The 22,724-nt window shown below is 42.1% G+C and overlaps 2 protein-coding genes across 2 annotated transcripts; both read right to left on the bottom strand.

Moving 5' to 3' along the window:
• Window positions 1-3,658: 3,658 nt before the first annotated feature.
• Window positions 3,659-11,666, bottom strand: dtwd2 (DTW domain containing 2). Its single transcript, XM_034192857.1, has 6 exons — window positions 11,441-11,666; window positions 11,149-11,239; window positions 5,438-5,532; window positions 5,140-5,338; window positions 4,688-4,816; window positions 3,659-4,465 (listed from the first exon to the last, which is right to left on the bottom strand). The coding sequence occupies exons 1-6, from the start codon at window positions 11,599-11,601 to the stop codon at window positions 4,286-4,288; spliced, it is 855 nt and encodes a 284-aa protein (XP_034048748.1). The 5' UTR covers window positions 11,602-11,666; the 3' UTR covers window positions 3,659-4,285.
• Window positions 11,667-16,788: 5,122 nt separating this feature from the next.
• si:ch1073-398f15.1 (cardiomyopathy-associated protein 5) lies at window positions 16,789-21,569 on the bottom strand. The gene is made up of 2 exons (XM_034192319.1): window positions 21,447-21,569; window positions 16,789-19,502 (listed from the first exon to the last, which is right to left on the bottom strand). The coding sequence occupies exons 1-2, from the start codon at window positions 21,566-21,568 to the stop codon at window positions 17,237-17,239; spliced, it is 2,388 nt and encodes a 795-aa protein (XP_034048210.1). The 5' UTR covers window position 21,569; the 3' UTR covers window positions 16,789-17,236.
• Window positions 21,570-22,724: the final 1,155 nt, after the last annotated feature.

The raw sequence follows: 22,724 nt of genomic DNA, 5'->3' as shown, positions 1-22,724 counted from the left end.
CAGAAACTGAACAAATCAGTTTGTCCCCCACAACCCCATGGAAAGGATTTCATATGAACTTACACAAAAGAAAAAGAGAGAAAGAAATGGGACCAGTGAGAGATAATGTCAATTTATACATAAATTTACCAAATCAGAGAAAGAAAAACCTTTTCAGATTAACAACCTCAAATGACAGTCACCAGGAGATTATTTTTCTTCTCTTAAAATATACATACGGCAGAGCTGGAAATGATCTGATCAGGTTCGTTCATTTCCAAAGCCACACCCACTGTTTGTTTGACCAATGCATTTCCAATGTTCACACTTCAAGCGTTGATTTCAAAAATAAAGTATTCAACACTTTGGGCTTTTACATCTTTTTGTTTTATGAAAGCAAATCAGAAATTCAGTCACCGTTAAACAAAAATGATACATATAATAAATATAAATACATGCACAAAGTAAAAGTTTCCAACAGGATGCATGTTAAATAACTATAAAATGGTAATGGATTATGTAACTATTCATGGCCTTTACAACAACTAAACCATCACTTTTTCAGTCAGCTGGCTTCATGCTTCAGTATTTTCCAGAAAATGAGTCAAAACATCTTTTGAAGAGGAAAAATCATAAGCTCCACCGGAGTATGAGTCACACATTTTTTTTTTCTGTATTATCAGCTCTTTCATTTGGGATTTTTGTGCATTATTGGAGTGTACCTTATTAGCATTTATTAACGTTTACGTTTTCTTTAAAGCTGTGATTCCTGGGAAAGCCCTACATAACTACTACTTATTAATATTATTATAATAAACATTTTTCAGTACAGAAGTTGCTGCACCTCCCAAACTGGTAAAAAAAAACAAAAAAGATAATCAAGGGCTGGACACAATAACAAATCAAACTCCCTGAACATGCACTGACTTTTGGCTGTAATTATGCCACTTAAGGAATGGAAAGAGCACATCACACTGTGGTAAATCCATACCTGTTCTCTAAAACTGAACAATGACGCAATGATGGAAACCACAATGACACAACAAGTCAAAAGGAATTATAAACTTCTGTTGCTGTGGAGACACTGGACATGAACATACTTCACTACGCGCATTGACAGTAACGCTGCTCAACACGATTTTTCTTGCATGCAGTTTTTCCAACAGATTTGGGGTAATTTGGGGACACTGAATCTGGTGTTAGTTTTGTCAAACACATCACATGTTTGAGATATGAAAAAAAAAAATCTATTATTTGCAAAAAGTTATCAAAAACAGTTGCATTTAAGTGCCCATATATATATATATATATATATATATATATATATATATATATATATATATATATATATATATATATATATATATATATATATATATATATATATATATATATATATATATATATATATAAAGCTGCGACAGTCAAACATTTGTTTAAAAATGACATTACTTAATCTTACTACTTTGCCTGGAAATGGCTATCTTTGGAACTTCGTGGCCATTTCTCGTATCAAGCATTGAAGCAAAAGCTGCAGTCTCGTACACCTCTTCGGCGCCATAAATGATATTATGACTCTCTGTTCACATTTCGCAAACCTGGTTTAAAAACCATGCTTTTGAAGCTGCTTTTGTGCAGGATTAGTGGCATCAAACTTGTGAGCAAATGAGCAACTTTTGTGTAATCCATCAATACGGAACATGCAGATTGCAAAAAAAAAAAAAAGTGATGTGATAGAGAAAATCTGAGCTCAGATTCAGATTCTGCACCCTAAAATCAGTTCTCAAAGTCCATGAAAGAAAAAAAAAAAAGGTTGACCAGTGTTCTATAATAAATAAAGGACAGATTGTTGAAAAGAAAACCAAAGAACTCCAGATGAATCTCCCATGTCTTCTGGCAAGTTCAGAGATTTGTTTTCATGTCTTTGTTTTGTCACAATACGCAGTCATCATCACAGAACACAATGTTTTCCACCTGAACAGGTTAGCCCACCTTTCCAGAAACACCACATTGCAGCTAGCACACATTATCTGCTAACGCTACAAGCTGGTGCTTAATGTTAGCAAAGACAGAAAGAAAGACATGCCTTTATCCAGCCTGGTGAATGAGTACAGTAACACTGACGTGCAGATCTGCACAAATCACCAGTCACAAACCGTAAGAACGAGCAAATGAAAATCAGCATACAGTGGGGAAAATAAGTATTTGTCCCCCTGTCAGTTTTGCAGGTTTTCCCACCTACAAAGAATGGAGAGGTCTGTAACTTTTTATCGTAGGTACACTTCAACTGTGAGAGACAGAATAATAATAAAAAAAATAAAATAAAAAAAAAAATCCAGTAAATCACATTGTATGACTTTTTAAATAATTAATTTGCATTTTATTGCATAAAATAAGTATTTGATCACCTACCAACCAGCAAGAATTCTGGCTCTCACAGACCTGTTAATTTTTCTTTAAGAAGCCCTCTTATTCTGCACTCTTTACCTGTATTAATTGCACCTGTTTGAACTTGTTACCTGTATAAAAGACACCTGTTCACACACTCAATCAATCACACTCCAACCTGTCCACCATAGCCAAGACCAAAGAGCTGTCTAAGGACACCAGGGACAAAACTGTAGACCTGCACAAGGCTGGGATGGACTACAGGACAACAGGCAAGCAGCTTGGTAGAAGACAACTGTTATGATTATTTATTAGAAAGTGGGAGAAACACAAGATGACTGTCAATCTCCCTCGGTCTGGGATTCCATGCAAGATCTCACTTTGTGGGGTAAGGATGATACTGAGAAAGCTCAGAACTACACAGAAGGACCTGGTCAATGACCTGAAGAGAGCTGGGACCGTCACAGTCACAAAGATTACATTAGTAACACATGATGCTGTCATGGTTTAAAATCCTGCAGGGCAGCAAGGTCCCCCTGCTCAAGCCAGCACATGTCCAGGCCCATCTGAAGTTCACCAGTGACCATCTGGATGATCCAGAGGAGGCATGGGAGAAGGTCATATGGTCAGATGAGACCAGAATAGAGCTTTTTGGAATCAACTCCACTTACCATGTTTAGAGGATGAGAACAACCCCAAGAAAACCATCCCAACCGTGAAGCATGGGGGTGGAAACATCATACTCTGGGGGTGCTCTTCTGCAAAGGGGACAGGACTACTGCACCGTATTGAAGGGAGGATGGATGGGGTCATTTATTGTGAGATTTTGGCAAACAACCTCCTTCCCTCAGTAAGAGCACTGAAGATGGGTCATGGCTGGGTCTTTCAGCATGACAATGACCCCAAACACACAGCCAGGGCAACTAAGGAGGGGCTCCATAAGAAGCATTTCAAGGTCCTGGAGTGGCCTGGCCAGTCTCCAGACCTGAACTCAATAGAAAAATCTTTGGAGGGAGCTGAAACTTCAAACCTGAAAGATCTAGAGAAGATCTGTATGGAGGAGTGGACCAAAATCCCTGCTGCAGTGTGTGAAAACCTGGTGAAAAACTACAGGAAACATTTGACCTCTGTAATGACAAACAAATGTCTCTGTACCAGTTGTTAAGCTCTGTTTTTCTAGGGGGTCAAATACTTATTTCATGCAATAAAATGCAGATTAATTATTTAAAAATTATACAATGTGATTTACTGGATTTTTTTTTTGATTCTGTCTCTCACAGTTGAAGTGTACCTACGATAAAAATTACAGACCTCTACATTCTTTGTAGGTGGGAAAACCTGCAAAACTGACAGGGGGTCAAATACTTATTTTCCCCACTGTACGTGCATTTTTTTTAAAGACCAGGTAACTGATGATAAGTCAGTTCTGCCACCTCCCTCTGTGAAAGCGGACACACGGGTGTTAACACCACAGCTGATCTCTGTTTCACTACTTATGACACTTCCACGGCATAACTGGTTACAAAAGTGCTGCATTACACTAGATGTAGTTCTGTTATATTCATGGGGAGTACTTAACGCAATCCATTATTCTGTTTGACCTTTTCATTTGAACGAAGCTGCAGATTTGCTAAAAAAAAAAACTTACTAAAAACGTTAAGTTCCATAAATAAAGCAGAAATCAAAGGGAAAGGTGCACATCAATGCCAGACGCCTGATTTAAAGTAATATTTCAACTCCTGTTCTGCCATTAATTCATGTAAATTAATGTCAGACACTTAATTTAAAAACCTGTGACAATTAGATTTAAATAAGAAGACTGTTACAAAAACGCTGACATCTGGAGGGTCCAGCAGGTTTTGTGCGTATCCTGACTGCAGTCTGTAATGTGGCTTCTCATAAATCACGAGTCACCGTCTCATCTGAGGCAGATGTTTTGGTCGGTAACAAGTTTCTCCATCCTCTTTATCTTGCGTTTGTTCTTGGGCATGGGCTTGTCATACATGCCGTTCTTCAGCAGGTGCTCCTTGCTGTGGTGAACCTGAGCGCCGTGCTGCAGCTGGAAGGAACAAAGTGCTCTCAAAGGTCTCAGGAGAACCTGGAGGGGAGACGAAGACCTGCGTTGGAATTTCATTTCAAATCCGAACAGTATGCCAAATTAAGTTACGGCGGCTCGGCTCGCTTGCACTGTCATTAAATCATCCGTGTGCCCGTGAACTCTGACGATGACACCTTTAATGTTAATTGTAAACTCTTAAGAGCAAAAAGCACGACAAACTAAAAACGCTCCAGGTTCTGTCAGGGACGTTTTCAGCATTACCTCCTGAATATGATCATTCTGCTCCAGGATGGACAGAGCGAGAGCAGCACATTCCAGAGTGGACAGACAGATGTTGGACGGTTGCGTGCGAATCACATACTGACTGGACAGCGTTTTATTGAGCTGCACCTGGTAAAGTAAGACACACATCATCAGTGTGGATTATTTCAGTCAGTACACAGAGATGCTTATGTTTAGTTCCGTTTCTTGCAGGTTTCAGACGAAGGCTGATAAAATGGGGCCATTTTCACCCAAACCAACCAGCTGGTGTTGTGAGTTCTACTTGCTTCCTGAGTATAAGGGCTGGATTAAAGCACCCAGCAAATGAATCCTTTCACATTCAAACTGTCCAGATCAAATGGTTCTAAACCACATGATTCAAGCATCTCCAGAAATTAAGTCACATCGTTATGTCCAAGCCTTTCCAGTAGGGGTGTAATAATCAAACCCACCTGTTTGGGAAGATGGAAGAGGCTGTTTTTGAGGAACATGTTTTTTGCCTGACTCCAGGTGCCATCTATGATGATGACATTATGCTCGACAGCGCCTCCTTCGTGGTACAGCACCAGCTCCTCCAGATCCTGAGCTTTTGGGCCTGGGTACAAAATCAGTGTTTTTCTGTCCTGACACACCACCGCCAGGTCTGGATACCTGTGAAGAGAAAGAGGAGGGAGAAAAAAAAAATCTAAATGCTTGTGAACTCTGAGAAGAACGACTGTAAAACCAAACGCGTCAATGAGTGCTCCTTACCTTTCCTCATTAAATCTCCTTCCAACAATGACATTGCATTTCCCACGTGGCAGACAAGCAGCAAGAAGAGGCACTGTCCGAAGTACTCGACTCTCCTGAAAGAGCACATCACTGATCTGAGACTGTGAGCATCTCTTTTTCTAATCAAACTGGTGCAGATCACTGAATCCACCTGCAGGGTGACTGGCTGCACTACAAACCAACAGTCTCTTTGCATCCACACCAGCAAACTGTCAAAAATGTGTCTGCAACATAAATCTATTTTGCTGCTCGATACTAAACCGTTTGATTTATTTATTTGTGTTGTCATTTTGTTTAACCTATTTAGTCTTGAGGATCACAGTGGAAACAGTTTTTGCTTTATGTTCCACATATTTTATGCATATATACACATTAATTGACAAATAAATCAAACGCTGCATGCAAGGAAACAGGGCTGGTGTCACCGACCGAACAGCCCCCCTAAAAAAATTGGCCCGCCCTGCCTTCATTGCGCATGCATCATTTCAGAGCATCAGCAGCATCATTTCTGAGTGTCAGCCACAGTTCACTGATTATTGCCTTGTTTCTGTTGTGTGTTGGGGGGTTTGGCTGGATGTTTTTGTGTTGTTTTCTTTTCTTTGCTCTCCAGGTGGTATGCAAACTGGTTTTTGTCTGTGGAGAAGGTGCTGGCAGAAGAGTCCTTCACCCTCATCAGCATTATTAGCTGCACCTGTGGATGATGCTCACGTGTAAACTTAAAGACTTTCAGCTGAAGCAGATAATGAGATGGCGTTCTGCATTTAAGCCATGAGCGGTTCAAGCAGAATTGCCGGGAACTCGACCTTGTGACATTCGTTTGTGAGACGCTGAGGACCGCGCCAGGGTTTGACACATCGTGCCTGTGAAGGAGGACGGGTGAGGGACACATGCTGTCAGCACACATCAGAGGTGATTATTGTCTGAATGATCGTTAATAGTAATTTGGCATTTTGTTACGCAGTATATTTGAACATTGATGAGAATTGTGCAGTTTGCTTCTCACTGCCGTGGCGTACAGATTGATGATCCTCCACCTGTTGTGAGAAGCTGCTCATTTATATAAAGCTTAAATTCAGACCTGAATGTGTTGCTGATAGTGTTTGCCTCTGAAAGATATTTGCTGTAGCTCTGTTGACTTACCTCACCTTTTCCATCCTTCACAGAGTCAGTTTGTCGTGTCCACCTGGGGGGTGTTTGGCGGTGAATCTGAGTCCAGAAGCGCCAAGGCTTCGATCCTTTTGGGCGCTGGAGAGCGCGCCGTCCTTCACTCCGCCAGACAAACCCAATTTTTATGTTGTACACTAATTATTGCATTAGAGGGGAAATAAAGTCGTTTTGTTTGTGGAACCGCTTTCTGGTTATTTAGCGCTGGGTTCTGTCAGACGTTGGTCCGCTCCTCAACCTGCATCTGCACATAACAGTTTCTGCTTCAAACTGCCTCCAATCATCATCTATCTCAGCGACAGATATCTGAAGCTTTTGTACATCAATCATTTCCACATAAATTCAACATTATTTCATGATAAAAGATGGGGGACCGATCAGAGGAGCGCCACAGCATCATGTCTGCTGGGCCTACGTCATTTTGGAGCGTCAGTAGCAATTCACCAATTATCACCTCGTTTCTGCTTAAAACTGACTTTAGAACGATTTAATGGGTTTTCCTTTGTCATCTGATGGTTAATAATCACATTATTCACTTTGTCAGACTCAGAGTCAGTCTCAGACACATTCACAGTGAAGACACAGTGAAGGCAGGGCGCACCACATTTTAGAGGGGACCGTTTGATCAGTGACATCGGTAAAGAAATCGACTTTTTTTAAAAAAGTCATGATTTTTTTATATAATATTTTTTTTTATTTTAATTGACCTTCATTCGTTTAAGTCAACTTTTTTTATTCATTTCACTCTTTTAAATTAGACTACAAATAATATCATTAGTTAAAACAAGTCGCACATACAACATGTACAAGGCTATTCCACGCTAAATATAATGACTACAACTAACACATCCCATTATGTGAATGGAAATTCTGCTTGGAAAACTTTATTGTTCAATATTTGTAATCATTTTAGTCCTATGTGGTACTAATTTAGTCATATGTAATGTACAGGCTGCAACTTTCAGGCTTCCTTCCTATTATAAGAAACAGTGACAGACAAAACCTCCATTCTGAGCATGACACTGCTGGAGATAAATCCTCTAATTAGACCAGCTGTGATCTTACCAGGAAATTACTGACTTGAGATTCTCAGTCATCATTTATCCGGTGATGTGTTAAGTACTAATTACTAATTAACAGTGATTTAAATCATACCAGCCCTGCAAGAGTTGTGAATTAGCTGTAGCTATAAACTCTTTGTGCATCACATCAGTTGCAAACACTGCTTACTCTATGACTGCACTGTACCTGTCAAATAAACAAATAAATGAAATGAGAGAGAGAAAAAAAAACATCATTTTACGTTACAACATGCACACGTATTTTACACATAGTTAGCATTACTGTGTGTTATTGAGCAACCTGGCCCAGGGGCCAACTTGACAATTGAGATTGCGGGTGAGATGGGTTAGTTGGGTGACCTGACTGGATCACCTTTGTGGACTTGTCATCCAATGCATCTTCTTTTCTTATGTTATTTGATTTGGCAAAGGCTATATGCCCAACCGTTGGGCAGATAAATATAATCCATCCATCCATCCATCCATTTTCTTCCGCTTTATCCGGAGTCGGGTCGCGGGGGCAGCAGCTCAAGCAAAGCCGCCCAGACCTCCCGATCCACACACACCTCCCCCAGCTCCTCCGGGGGAACCCCAAGGCGTTGCCAAGCCAGGCGAGAGATGTAATCCTTCCAGCGTATCCTGGGTCTTCCCCGGGGCCTCCTCCCAATGGGACGTGCCCGGAACACCTCTCCAGCGAGGCGTCCAGGGGGCATCCGGAAAAGATGCCAGAGCCACCTCAACTGACTCCTTTCGACATGGAGGAGCAGCGGCTCGACTCCGAGCTCTTCCCGAGTGACAAAGCTCCTCACCCTATCTCTAAGGGAGCGCCCAGCCACCCTGCGGAGGAAACTCATCTCGGCCGCTTGTACCCGCGATCTTGTTCTTTCGGTCATGAGCCAAATCTCATGACCATAGGTGAGGATCGGAACGTAGATCGATCAGTAAATCAAGAGTTTTGCCCCCCTACTCAGCTCTCTCTTCACCACGACGGTCCGATACAGCGACCGCATCACTGCAGACGCTGCACCGATCCGTCTATTGATCTCACGCTCCAGCCGTCCCTCACTCGTGAACAAGACCCCGAGATGCTTAAACTCCTCCACTTGAGGCAAGGACACTCCACCGACCTGAAGAGGGCAAAGCACCTTTATCCGGTCGAGAACCATGGCCTCGGATTTGGAGGTGCTGATCTTCATCCCGGATGCCTCACACTTGGCTGCAAACTGCCCCAGTGCGCGCTGAAGGTCCTGATTTGACGAAGCCAACAGAACCACATCGTCCGCAAACAGCAGAGATGAGATTCTGTGGTTCCTAAACCAGACCCCCTCTACACCCTGGCTGCGCCTAGAAATTCTGTCCATAAAAATAATGAACAGAACTGGTGACAAAGGGCAGCCCTGGCGTAGGCCAACGTGCACTGGAAACAGGTTTGACTTACTAAAGGCAATGCGAACCAAGCTCCTGCTGCGGTCGTACAGGGACCGGATAGCCCTTAGCAAAGGACCCCGGACCCCGTACGCCCGGAGCACTCCCCACAGGGTGCCCCGAGGGACACGGTGGAACGCGTTCTCCAGATCCACAAAACACACCTCCATGACCAGTGAAAGATCAAGGACCGAGACGTCGCCCGGTATGGCGGAGCTGGGGTCCCACCCTGGAGCCAGGCCTGGGGTTGTGGCTCGCGCGCGAGCGTCTGGTGGTCAGGCCTTAGCCCATGGGGCCCGGCCGGGCTCAGCCCGAAGGAGCAACGTGGGCCCGCCCTCCTGTGGGTTCACCACCTGCAGAGGGGGCCATCGGGGTCGGGTGCAGAGAGGATTAGGTGACGGTTGAGGGCGGGTGGCCCGGCGCCCCGGTCCATGCTCACAGCCCCTGGCTGTTGGGATGTGGAACGTCACCTCGCTGGGGGGCAAGGAGTCTGAGCTTGTGCGGGAGGTTGAGAGATACCATCTAGAGATAGTCGGGCTCACCTCCACGCACAGCATGGGCTCTGGTACCCAACTCCTGGAGAGGGGCTGGACGCTTCAGATAAATATAATGTCTTACCTTATTCGCCCAACTGTGATCGAGTATTTGACACGTTTTGTGCATCTAAACTACAATTTTTTACACCACTTTTTAAGGCTCTATTGCGGCGTATGTTTGACACATTTAATGGTGCCGTCTTTAATTACTGCAAAACACCGCAATGGATGAAAACAGACAAACTTCATAAACATTTTGAACGGAATCCTGTTAATGACGAAACAGTTTTTGAACAAAATGCTGCTTGTTGGCTGTAAGATGATGTTAGTTTGACACAGTTCCCTGGGTGTGATGAGCCAAACAGAACCACTTTAAATCACTGCTCCTCCGCAGGCTGCGAACCCTCCCCTAGCCGGCGAGAAAATATCCGCCGTTTTTCCCTCCTGTGCTGAAACGGGAAGTGAGCTTACAAGCGTGCTCATTAGTCAGTTGTGGTTGGGCATATATGCTCGCGAATTTACTTTATTGACCCAACAGTTGGGCGTACTGTATAGCCACTCCAATTTGATTTCCTGTTTTCTGTTTCTTCAGCTCTGTAAAAACCTTGTAACTCTTAAGCCTGGTTCACACGACAGGATTTAAAAATGATCTTTAGGTTTCCAAAACCTGAGAGACCACACACGTGAAGATAAAAAAATCATAGCTCTAACAGGTTTGGGCGTACAGTGTGTGGTGTTCAGCAACATGGTAAGGACAACAACACCACACACGAACAGATTTCACGCACAGCTTAACATTCAAAGCTCAGACAGGAAATCTCGCAAAATCTCGAGATTAAACGTGACCTCAGAGTAAACAAACGGAGGTACTTTGTGGACTATTTAAAACAGAGGGAAAAAACGATACAAAAAGAAAAAGGGGATCTTTAAAGGAGTAGAGACAGCGCCACAACCGGACTTCCTGGTAAGTCAGAACAGCTGTTTTGCGTCTGTCTACGTGCGTCTGTCACCTCACTTTCTGATTGGCTGAACGTCACATTCAGCAGGCTGCGTGCTTGTTTTGGTTGGAGGACACAACACACACAGCGATATCGGGCCAAAAAAATCCAACATGTTGAATATCCCCGATTTGCGATCGGTGCGCTCCCGACGCCCTTCTGAGCAGATCAGAGCGCTCTTAACACACCACACACGGGAGGAATATCTGATAAGATTATCTTTAGCGTCATCACGATTGTCGGGGCGTCCTTAAGATTGTCGGCCTAATGATCCTGCCATGTGAACCCGGCCTTAGAATGGCCTAAGCAGTGGGCCACCCCTCTGAGTCTGGTCTGCTTGAGGTTTCATCATGCTTGAGTTTTTGCTCACCACTGTTGCCAATGAGGGTGATCACTGTCAGATCCTTAGTGAAGAAATGGCTCTTAACATCCACATGTTTATGAAGCTGTAATAGTTTTAAGCAGTGTGCTGATCATCCTAAATTATGACATTAAAAACAACTCACCTCTGCAGGATGCTGCACTACGTACAGACACGTGGAAACGTCCAGCGGTTGCGGTGGCAGAAAAGGACAGAGACACACCTTCTGAGGGCGACTACATGGGGGGAAAGTTGAAGACGTGAAGCTTTTTGATAGCCAAGTAACTTTCCAGCCCCTGGCTTCTCTGAGTCAGCAGAACTGGAGCTTTCTGTGACCACATAAAGCTGTTCCCTCATTAAACGCATGCCAGTTACTCGAGGAGAGGCCAGCTCTAAGGCGGCTAGCTAGCATTAGCTTCGCTTTGAATTCAGCTCACCAGCACCGTAAACACGTCGGTCTTCGGTCACCAACTTCGACAGGAAGAGCAGCGAGGTCACCAAACCCGTCCATTGATCCGTCATCCTCCAACGACGAGCTGCGGCAGATTTCCGCTTCTTTTTCTTCAAGTGGCGAACAGAAACCGAGTACAGTGTCCATTGTGGAGTTAGCTTAGTGCTAATTTAGCTAAACAGTCAAACAAACCGAAGAGGACGGACTCTCTCATCGGAATAGATACCGCCACCTGCTGGGCGGGAGGGGTACGGCAAGTTGTCTGTCACAACTAAAGGGAGTGCTGTCCGAAACAAAATTACATATAAAAATACATAAAATCTACTGCAGAGTCTAACACGAGAAACCAGTACCCTGTGCGTCAGAAAAGCAGCTAGCAGGGTATTTTCACTGCTGTGTGTGTGTGTGTGTGTGGATAAGAGAAATCAAAAACGGCTGGAATATTATTTGAATCGCTATCTAGCAGAGTTTAGATTTTGCAGTCGTTTGGTCAGTCAAAATCAAGGAAAATATGGTCAGAATAGCACCTTTATTTGTATATCTCAACAACCAAGAAGACTAAATTCATAAATCTTTGTGGGAATAAACTTGGATACGTATCAAGAGGTGATTAGATTTTGGAGTAGTTTGATCAAAGGTCAAATTTCAAGATCAAGGAAAACCTGATCAGAAAAAAAAAATAGGTCATCAACCAATTTACAGCTACAAGCTCCCCCGGCCTGCTCCCAACCCAATTTAAATAATTATTCCTTCAGAACCTTAACAAATAATTTAATCAGTTTCTACAATCTTCTAAAATCTTCCATGCTGTTTAAAGAGGCATTCACCTTGATGTATGTAAACTGGTTACTCAGTGAAAATCTGACATCATGAATAAAAACTGAAACAAATCTATGTTGTAATTATTATTTATATGTAACTTTATATATAAATAAAGTAGACATTCTAACTGACTTAACACACATGAGAGAGAACAAGAGAAATTTCTATTCAAGCGTAATTGTATTGAAGATTTTGTAACTGCAATAATCAGTGAAATTTAGATATGGCAAAGCAAACATGGCTAAATCTATAAGTGAGATAGAGTATCTCGTCAATAGTTTTACATCCTCATTGAAGACATCTTTGGATGCTGTAGCTCCTCTGAAAAAGAGAGCTTTAAATCAGAAGTGCCTGACTCCGTGGTATAACTCACAAACTCGCAGCTTAAAGCAGATAACCTGTAAGTTGGAGAGGAAATGGCGTCTCACTAATTTAGAAGATCTTCACTTAGCCTGGAAAAAGAGTCTGTTACTCTATAAAAAAAGCCCTCCGTAAATTTAGGACATCTTACTACTCATCACTAATTGAAGAAAATAAGAACAACCCCAGGTTTCTTTTCAGCACTGTAGTCAGGCTGACAAAGAGTCAGAGCTCTATTGAGCCGAGTATTCCTTTAACTTTAACTAGTAATGACTTCATGACTTTCTTTGCTAATAAAATTTTAACTATTAGAGAAAAAATTACTCATAACCATCCCAAAGACATATCGTTATCTTTGGCTGCTTTCAGTGATGCCGGTATTTGGTTAGACTCTTTCTCTCCGATTGTTCTGTCTGAGTTATTTTCATTAGTTACTTCCTCCAAACCATCAACATGTCTATTAGACCCCATTCCTACCAGGCTGCTCAAGGAAGCCCTACCATTAATTAATGCTTTGATCTTAAATATGATCAATCTATCTTTATTAGTTGGCTATGTACCACAGGCTTTTAAGGTGGCAGTAATTAAACCATTACTTAAAACGCCATCACTTGACCCAGCTATCTTAGCTAATTATAGGCCAATCTCCAACCTTCCTTTTCTCTCAGAAATTCTTGAAAGGGTAGTTGTAAATCAGCTAACTGATCATCTGCAGAGGAATGGTCTATTTGAAGAGTTTCAGTCAGGTTTTAGAATTCATCATAGTACAGAAACAGCATTAGTGAAGGTTACAAATGATCTTCTTATGGCCTCAGACAGTGGACTCATCTCTGTGCTTGTTCTGTTAGACCTCAGTGCTGCTTTTGATACTGTTGCCCATAAACTTTTATTACAGAGATTAGAGCATGCCATAGGTATTAAAGGCACTGTGCTGCGGTGGTTTGAATCATATTTATCTAATAGATTACAATTTGTTCATGTAAATGGGAAATCTTCTTCACAGACTAAGGTTAATTATGGAGTTCCACAAGGTTCTGTGCTAGGACCAATTTTATTCACTTTATACATGTTTCCCTTAGGCAGTATTATTAGACAGCATTGCTTAAATTTTCATTGTTATGCAGATGATACCCAGCTTTATCTATCCATGAAGCCAGAGGACACACACCAATTAGCTAAACTGCAGGATTGTCTTACAGACATAAAGACATGGATGACCTCTAATTTCCTGCTTTTAAACTCAGATAAAACTGAAGTTATTGTACTTGGCCCCACAAATCTTAGAAACATGGTGTCTAACCAGATCCTTACTCTGGATGGCATTACCCTGACCTCTAGTAATACTGTGAGAAATCTTGGAGTCATTTTTGATCAGGATATGTCATTCAATGCGCATATTAAACAAATATGTAGGACTGCTTTTTTGCATTTGCGCAATATCTCTAAAATTAGAAAGGTCTTGTCTCAGAATGATGCTGAAAAACTAATTCATGCATTTATTTCCTCTAGGCTGGACTATTGTAATTCATTATTATCAGGTTGTCCTAAAAGTTCCCTGAAAAGCCTTCAGTTAATTCAAAATGCTGCAGCTAGAGTACTAACGGGGACCAGAAGGAGAGAGCATATTTCACCCATATTGGCCTCTCTTCATTGGCTTCCTGTTAATTCTAGAATAGAATTTAAAATTCTTCTTCTTACTTATAAGGTTCTGAATAATCAGGTCCCATCTTATCTTAGGGACCTCGTAGTACCATATCACCCCAATAGAGCACTTCGCTCTCAGACTGCAGGCTTACTTGTAGTTCCTAGGGTTTGTAAGAGTAGAATGGGAGGCAGAGCCTTCAGCTTTCAGGCTCCTCTCCTGTGGAACCAGCTCCCAATTCGGATCAGGGAGACAGACACCCTCTCTTCTTTTAAGATTAGGCTTAAAACTTTCCTTTTTGCTAAAGCTTATAGTTAGGGCTGGATCAGGTGACCCTGAACCATCCCTTAGTTATGCTGCTATAGACTTAGACTGCTGGGGGGTTCCCATGATGCACTGAGTGTTTCTTTCTCTTTTTGCTCTGTATGCACCACTCTGCATTTAATCATTAGTGATTGATCTCTGCTCCCCTCCACAGCATGTCTTTTTCCTGGTTCTCTCCCTCAGCCCCAACCAGTCTGGTTCTGCTGGAGGTTTCTTCCTGTTAAAAGGGAGTTTGTCCTTCCCACTGTTGCCAAGTGCTTGCTCACAGGGGGTCGTTTTGACCGTTGGGGTTTTTCCATAATTATTGTATGGCCTTGCCTTACAATATAAGGCGCCTTGGGGCAACTGTTTGTTGTGATTTGGCGCTATATAAATAAAATTGATTGATTGATTATTGTTTTGATTAATCAGTTAGTTGTAAGGTTCATAAAATGTCCAAAAAAAGTGAAACATGTCGATCAATGTTATTAGATTAGATTAGATAGAACTTTATTAATCTCTTGGAAAGACTCCCTCAGGGAAATTGAGGTTCCAGCAGCATTGTATACCAGCACATAGGGTAAAAAGCACACAGAGTATTAAAGTGAAAGTAAAAAACAATTTGCAAAATGTAAATAAATACCAGAAATGCTGCTCGCTACTGGTTTCCTGGCTGCTACTGTTCCTCTCCTTCCCGTCCTCTGTCTTCCTGTTACTCCTCCTCCCCCCGAGTAAGGAGCTGTACAGAGCCCAGGAAGATGCCTTTAAATACCAATATATTCAGTTTACTGCCACAGAAACGTAAAGCAGAGAGTAAAATATTCCAGATGATATTCACATTTAAGAAGCTGAAATCAAAGAATTTGGACTTTCTTTTAAATGACTCAAAACAATCAATCAATGATGAAAATAGTTGTCAATTAATTTAATAGCGAATAATCGATTAATGGTTACAGCTCTACAGTACACTAGTTCCTTTACAAGACTTTCATTTATTACTTTTTTATTGTTTTGGTGTATTTTTGTTTTAGTACATAGTTTCCAGCATTCAGTCCACAACATCAGCCTGTAAAGCCTGACACATCCAAAAAAAGCCATAAAATTCCTCAGAAACTCAGTTGTGATACAAATGGTTTTATAAGGAGGGTCACTCAGGTAGCACAATACTCATGCTGGACTGAATCAAGCAAATGATTTGTTTGTGATTCAGTGATCTCATAATATATGATATTAGTCTGTCCAAAACTGAACCACTTTATCCTGGACTAACACGTAACCTACCCAACCATGTTTAATCCATATTGGCACTGAACTGTTTTGTTCAAGTGTTTGAACTTTCAAGGTCATCCAAGGTCAAAACTCAAGTTTATCAATAGAAATGTGATATATATTACAGATATTGGTGTATCCTAAAACAAACTATATATATATATATATAAGGCTTAAAGGTCTGTGACCTTGACCTTGACTTTTTGCCAGTTTTTTCCTTAAATCACTTTGGCTGACCCTAAATTAAAGTTTGTTCAAAACTGGATCAAAACTCTTCAAGTTATTTTATTCATTACATGAACGATCAGACAAACAGAAGCCAAAAAAACAACACCCGCCGCATATGCTATCACTGTGCGTAGGTGTAAATAAATAATTTTTTACAAATTAATGAAACATTATCAACTCAACACTGCCACCTGTCAGCATGGAGGACAAATTGGGATTTAAAAGATTAGATTAGAATTTTATTAATCCCTTGGGAAGACTCACTCAGGGAAACTGAGGACAAAAGGCTGAAAAGGAACATGAGAACTTGTAACCCAATAGGTTATTAATCCTATAATGAGGGACAAGAGGTTTTTTGGTCCTACAGAACAAAAATACCACTCTATGCTACATCTTTTGAATATGCCAAATTATTGGGCCAGATAAAAATTCTTTCTGTTTGCTGCCTGTGGTATGTATTTGTAAACTGCTTTGATGACCACATTTATGTTGCGAATATTATTGTGATTATTCAAACATCCCGGTAGTTGTTACCTTATCTGCTCTTTAGCATAGCTGGCTAGTCATAAACATGCGTTTTATGTGATATTTAGTTTGAACATTACAGAAAATGGTTTGGCATCTTCATAGCGTTTGATAATTCAGCATGAAAAGTAAAGAACAAAAAATAACACAAGGTATTACCTAATAAAAAAAAATCCAAACTGTTGCTTGAGTCGCCACACATTTTGACTGCTTTTGCTAACGTTGTCAGCACACAAACTCGTGAGACACGGTGTCAGGTTCAAAGCCAGAGGGGCTTATTTATAGATGAAACTCCGTCCTCGGGTTGCACACAACACACTCTGCTTTTTAAAATTCACAGTTATGACCCAAATGCTCTATGATTCATGCACTATTACCACCTGACTACACGGGAGTGACCGAGTGAACCCTGACAAACATGCACACTTGATGAATTTGAAAAACGTGACCCGTCTGATGTAACCGTGTGACTGTCTGCACAAAACTAATGACATCGGCGTTAAATGGTTTTAATAATATGCACGCCTGATACAATTTTAACAATCTATGTCAAGTCAAATCTTTTAGACTGTGATAACTGAATTAAAGACCTCAAAGAAAACAAAAACATTTGGCTTATTGACTGTAGCTACATTAAAGTATTATACACTGCCTTCGCTCTTTAGCTGGTTCTGTCTCTAAGACTTGTTTCTTTGTTTTAACCTCCAGCATTGCTAATTCTGACGGTTCAATGTCTCCATCGTCTTGATTACTTTGTTTTTGAGGTGTTTCAGTCTCACTTCTTTCTGTTGTTTCAGCATCTCCATCATGACCTGGTTTTGTGTCTCTGACAGCTGTGTCATTAGTGTCTTTTACACCTTCACGTTCCGGTGTCACTGTGGCTACTGTGATTGAGGCCTCCAGGGTGGCGTGCACCTGCGTTGCCTCTTCTCCATCTCCCTCATCGGCAGTTTCTGCTGGAGATGCTGTCTCTTTCTCCTCCTCCCTCTGTTCCTTTCTACCAGATTCCTCTTTTTCCTCCATAATGACTTCAACTGGAGTCAGAGGCATTAGATCCAAACACTCCTTTGGAGAAGTTGTCGCCTTCCTTCTTGGAGGAGCAACTGGCTTTTGCATTTCCATGTGTTGTTTCCATAGTTCTTGACCTGTATGAACACTGTCACCTTTTCCATCCATGCCAGTAAGGTGATCAACTGTAGACCAGTCTGGTTCTTCAAAGAAAAACTCAAAATCAGAGACACTAGTCGGATCTTCTCGATCTTCGGTGGCTTTTTGTTCTGTTATGGAGATAGTTTTGTCTGTCTTGGTTTTATTTTTCATCACTGGTGGCGTGGCTTCCTCCTCAAGTGATTGAGGAAAAGGTTCAGTATCACATGGTGAAGAATTGCCACTGGATCTGAAGAAGTCTGTTATGTCCTCATCTGAATGTTGTATTTCAACTTTTTCACATTTGGATAGAAACTCTCCAAAATCGTACAAATCTTCAGACAATATCCGGAGTCCATCCTCTGAGAATTTTTCTTTTTCAGTGACTTCTATCTCCAAAGCAGGAGTCTCATCTATTAGGGCATATTTCTCCAGATACCCCCTGACTTCACGGTCTGATTGTCTGCTGTGGAAGGACTTCTCAGAGGTCACGCTTTCTGTATCATCTTCTTTCTTCCGACTACCAATTGCTTCCTCGTACAGGTCTGTGTAAAGGAAGGCCATCGCTTTCGGCTCCTCCAACAAAATGGGGTCTATAATTTTGGGGGGCCCTTCAGGTAAAAAGATAGGTGTCAGGATGTCTTCTTGGCTTCCAAACAAAACGGAACCACTTTGTTTTGCAGGCAATTTAGAGGTGGTCACTTCACATCCATCATGTCTCTTTGGAGATGATTTCATTTGGTCACTCTTTGTATCACCATAGAAGACTTCATCTAGAAGGTCGCTGATGAGTTCCCCAAGACTAATAGTGTCTGTCTTTTCTGGATCCACAGTTGTGACTGTGCTTCTTTTGGCCTTCATGGGCTTCTCTGTGTCCAAGTTGATGCCAGCTTCTTCTGCCTCTAGAGTATCCTGTCCCTGAGCAGTTACAGCAGGACTCCCTGGAGCCTGGGCATCAATTAGGGCAAATGCTTCAAAGTAGTCAACATTTCCCGCAGCTTGTTTACTTAGAGGTCTTGCCACTGGAGCTCCAGGTGGATCCATTACATTTGGACCTAAGGGATGCAAGTCTGGCACTTTGTCACCTCTTGATGCCCCTGATTCAGTTGGAGCTTGTGCCAGGATCAGCAGCTCATTGTTCAGATCAAAGTCTTCGTTGGCTTTAGTAACAGGGCTCTCCTCCAGATAAGACAGGTTGTCCACCATTTCCTTGCTCTCCTCCTCATCCACAGTAGCCAGTTTATGGGGAACAACAATATTGAGTATTTCAGAACCTTCAGAGACTAGATTAAATAGCTGTTGCTCTTTATCTACCACAGAATCTGTTAGTTCCTCATCTACTTCTCCATCGGCTTTCACATTTGGCTGAGAGACTCCTACTAATTCTGGCCTTGCTGAGATGTTGTCAGAACTTCCTACAAGGATTTCTCTTTGTCTGTCTTCGTTGCTCTTTTGACCACGTGCCATCTCTTTATTCTTCTTTCTTCTAGTAATCTGTTGCTCATCCATTTCAATGACAATCCTTCCTGGTTGAAGAGAACCAGGCGTTGTAGGACGCACTACAGCCATGCAGCTGGGATCTGTTGTGTAGGTTCCAGCTTCAGATGCCCATGGTGAGGTGCAATGACCAGGTGTTGTTTCCCACATAATGCCGCTGTCCTCACCTTGCATAGTTACCATGGAGAATGAGGCATCCATCATCAGGCACTGCATCTTTGGCTGGACATTCTCATCATGGACAGCCTCACGTAAACTGAAACATGACAAATACCCGATTTTTAATTAAATGCCTACAAATGTAAGAAATTATTGGATATTTTGTCAAATTCACATAATTTATGCACCTATATACACTCAACAAAAATATAAATGCAACACTTTTGGTTTTGCTCCCATTTTGTATGAGATGAACTCAAAGATCTAAAACTTTTTCCACATACACAGTATCACCATTTCCCTCAAATATTGTTCACAAACCAGTCTAAATCTGTGATAGTGAGCACTTCTCCTTTGCTGAGATAATCCATCCCACCTCACAGGTGTGCCATATCAAGATGCTGATTAGACACCATGATTAGTGCACAGGTGTGCCTTAGACTGCCCACAATAAAAGGCCACTCTGAAAGGTGCAGTTTTGTTTTATTGGGGGGGATACCAGTCAGTATCTGGTGTGACCACCATTTGCCTCATGCAGTGCAGCACATCTCCTTCGCATAGAGTTGATCAGGTTGTCAATTGTGGCCTGTGGAATGTTGGTCCACTCCTCTTCAATGGCTGTGCGAAGTTGCTGGATATTGGCAGGAACTGGTACACGCTGTCGTATACGCCGGTCCAGAGCATCCCAAACATGCTCAATGGGTGACATGTCTGGTGAGTATGCCGGCCATGCAAGAACTGGGACATTTTTAGCTTCCAAGAATTGTGTACAGATCCTTGCAACATGGGGCCGTGCATTATCCTGCTGCAACATGAGGTGATGTTCTTGGATGTATGGCACAACAATGGGCCTCAGGATCTCGTCACGGTATCTCTGTGCATTCAAAATGCCATCAATAAAATGCACCTGTGTTCTTCGTCCATAACAGACGCCTGCCCATACCATAACCCCAGCGCCACCATGGGCCACTCGATCCACAACATTGACATCAGAAAACCGCTCACCCACACGACGCCACACACGCTGTCTGCCATCTGCCCTGAACAGTGTGAACCGGGATTCATCCGTGAAGAGAATACCTCTCCAACATGCCATACGCCAGCGAATGTGAGCATTTGCCCACTCAAGTCGGTTACGACGATGAACTGGAGACACGTCAAGACCCCGATGAGGACGACGAGCATGCAGATGAGCTTCCCTGAGACGGTTTCTGACAGTTTGTGCAGAAATTCTTTGGTTATGCAAACCGATTGTTTCAGCAGCTGTCCGAGTGGCTGGTCTCAGACGATCTTGGAGGTGAACATGCTGGATGTGGAGGTCCTGGGCTGGTGTAGTTACACGTGGTCTGCGGTTGTGAGGCTGGTTGGATGTGCTGCCAAATTCTCTGAAATGCCTTTGGAGACGGCTTATGGTAGAGAAATGAACATTCAATACACAAGTAACAGCTCTGGTTGACATTCCTGCTGTCAGTGTGCCAATTGCACGCTCCCTCAAATCTTGCAACATCTGTGGCATTGTGCTGTGTGATAAAACTGCACCTTTCAGAGTGGCCTTTTATTGTGGGCAGTCTAAGGCACACCTGTGCACTAATCATGGTGTCTAATCAGCATCTTGATATGGCACACCTGTGAGGTGGGAAGGATTATCTCAGCAAAGGAGAAGTGCTCACTATCACAGATTTAGACTGGTTTGTGAACAATATTTGAGGGAAATGGTGATATTGTGTATGTGGAAAAGTTTTAGATCTTTGAGTTCATCTCATACAAAATGGGAGCAAAACCAAAAGTGTTGCATTTATATTTTTGTTGAGTGTAGAAGCCCTTTACATAGGTCAGAATCACTAATAGACTTTCCTCCATTGTTTCAGCCTCACATATGGAAATTAATCCAACTCATTAGTCTGAAATGCTATGAACTGGTTGCTAGAATCAACTGTGGAGATTTGTTCTGAGCGCTATCAGCCCATCTTCATTACACAGACAGTAATGCATACTTAATATAGCATGATCACAATGCATACACAACATTCATTATTTGTACCTCTTTTGAAGAGTTTCCACTTCATCACTTGTATCAGCGTTTTCTTCATTAATATCTTCCTGTGTCAACACTGTCATCTCTGTATCCACGTCTGACTTTGCAAAACCTGCCAAAGCATCCATTGTTGCAGTATCTTGATGGATTTTGCAGGAACCTCTCACCACAACTCAGCTCGGCTCTGATGGTCACATCCTACGCAAGTGCCCTTAACTCGAGATTTCATGCTCAGCGTAATCTTGAAATAGAAAACTAGTCTTCCAGTGTTTCACCGACGCATTTGCAACATGTAGGGAAGGTAATTTATCATGTTTGCACCAACTGGACTCTTGCATTTGGCCTTTGCAATAAATTGGATTAAAATCTTGATTAAACTGTTGCAGCCGGTGACTAACTTTACTGTTCATGTCTCTGCTTCATTTTTTCTGCCAGGTCTAAATATACTTTAGTGTTAGCGGACTTGTATCTGATGTCACACATCAGACTTTAAGACCGTCGTGGTGAGATGAGAACGTTTGGGGAGGGTATGCTTTTTGGTTTTGCAAAACTGATACGAGATCTCATATTAAACATTCTTGGAATTACTGACAACACAAAAGTGGGACACGTGCCACACCGGGGCACCACAATCACATATTTATCTTCCCTCCTACCAACATTAATGGCTCACTTATTGATTTCTTCTCTAAAATTCAGTACTTTTTTTTTTTTTTTGCTAAAAATCTTTTTTTGACTATTGAGACAAGCTTTTGTGAACATGTCAATCTTACACCTGTTAATGTCTGTCTTGAGGCGAGCCTAGGCGAGTTTTGCTTATACTCACGCCGGTTGTATCTGGGTTTGATTTGTGATCTTGTGCAAACTAGTCTGGCATACCCTCTGTAAATCATAAACCTATTTAAAAGATACACTCAGTCAATAATTTACTGGTGTTATTCATGCACATGGAGTGAGTAAACCTCACTCACCAACACTAAGAAGATGTTCCAGTAACAGACTCTAGAGGCCTTAGGCTTTTGCCTCGTTGTTAGCGTATCGACCTCCCATGCCTGAGGTCGGAAACTTGCATCCATTGGAGGACAAACACAAAAAGACCACATTACACTGGTGCAGCGACCCGGATGTCAAAGGGCTTTTGGAATGTTTTTGCTTATTGTGACTCATTAAGTCATGAATTGATACTCATATGACCCCTGTCCCTCCCTGTGACAGAATCTGGCCAGGACATGATCCTGTCAGATGACTTCCTGCACTCGGCCATAATAAGTGTATCTGTGTCTG

The sequence above is a fragment of the Thalassophryne amazonica genome, chromosome 17 (assembly GCF_902500255.1).
Source record: "Thalassophryne amazonica chromosome 17, fThaAma1.1, whole genome shotgun sequence".
NCBI classification, from domain to species: Eukaryota; Metazoa; Chordata; class Actinopteri; order Batrachoidiformes; family Batrachoididae; genus Thalassophryne; species Thalassophryne amazonica.
Note: the sequence above shows the minus strand (reverse complement) of the source record. Positions and strands in the feature narration are given on the sequence as shown.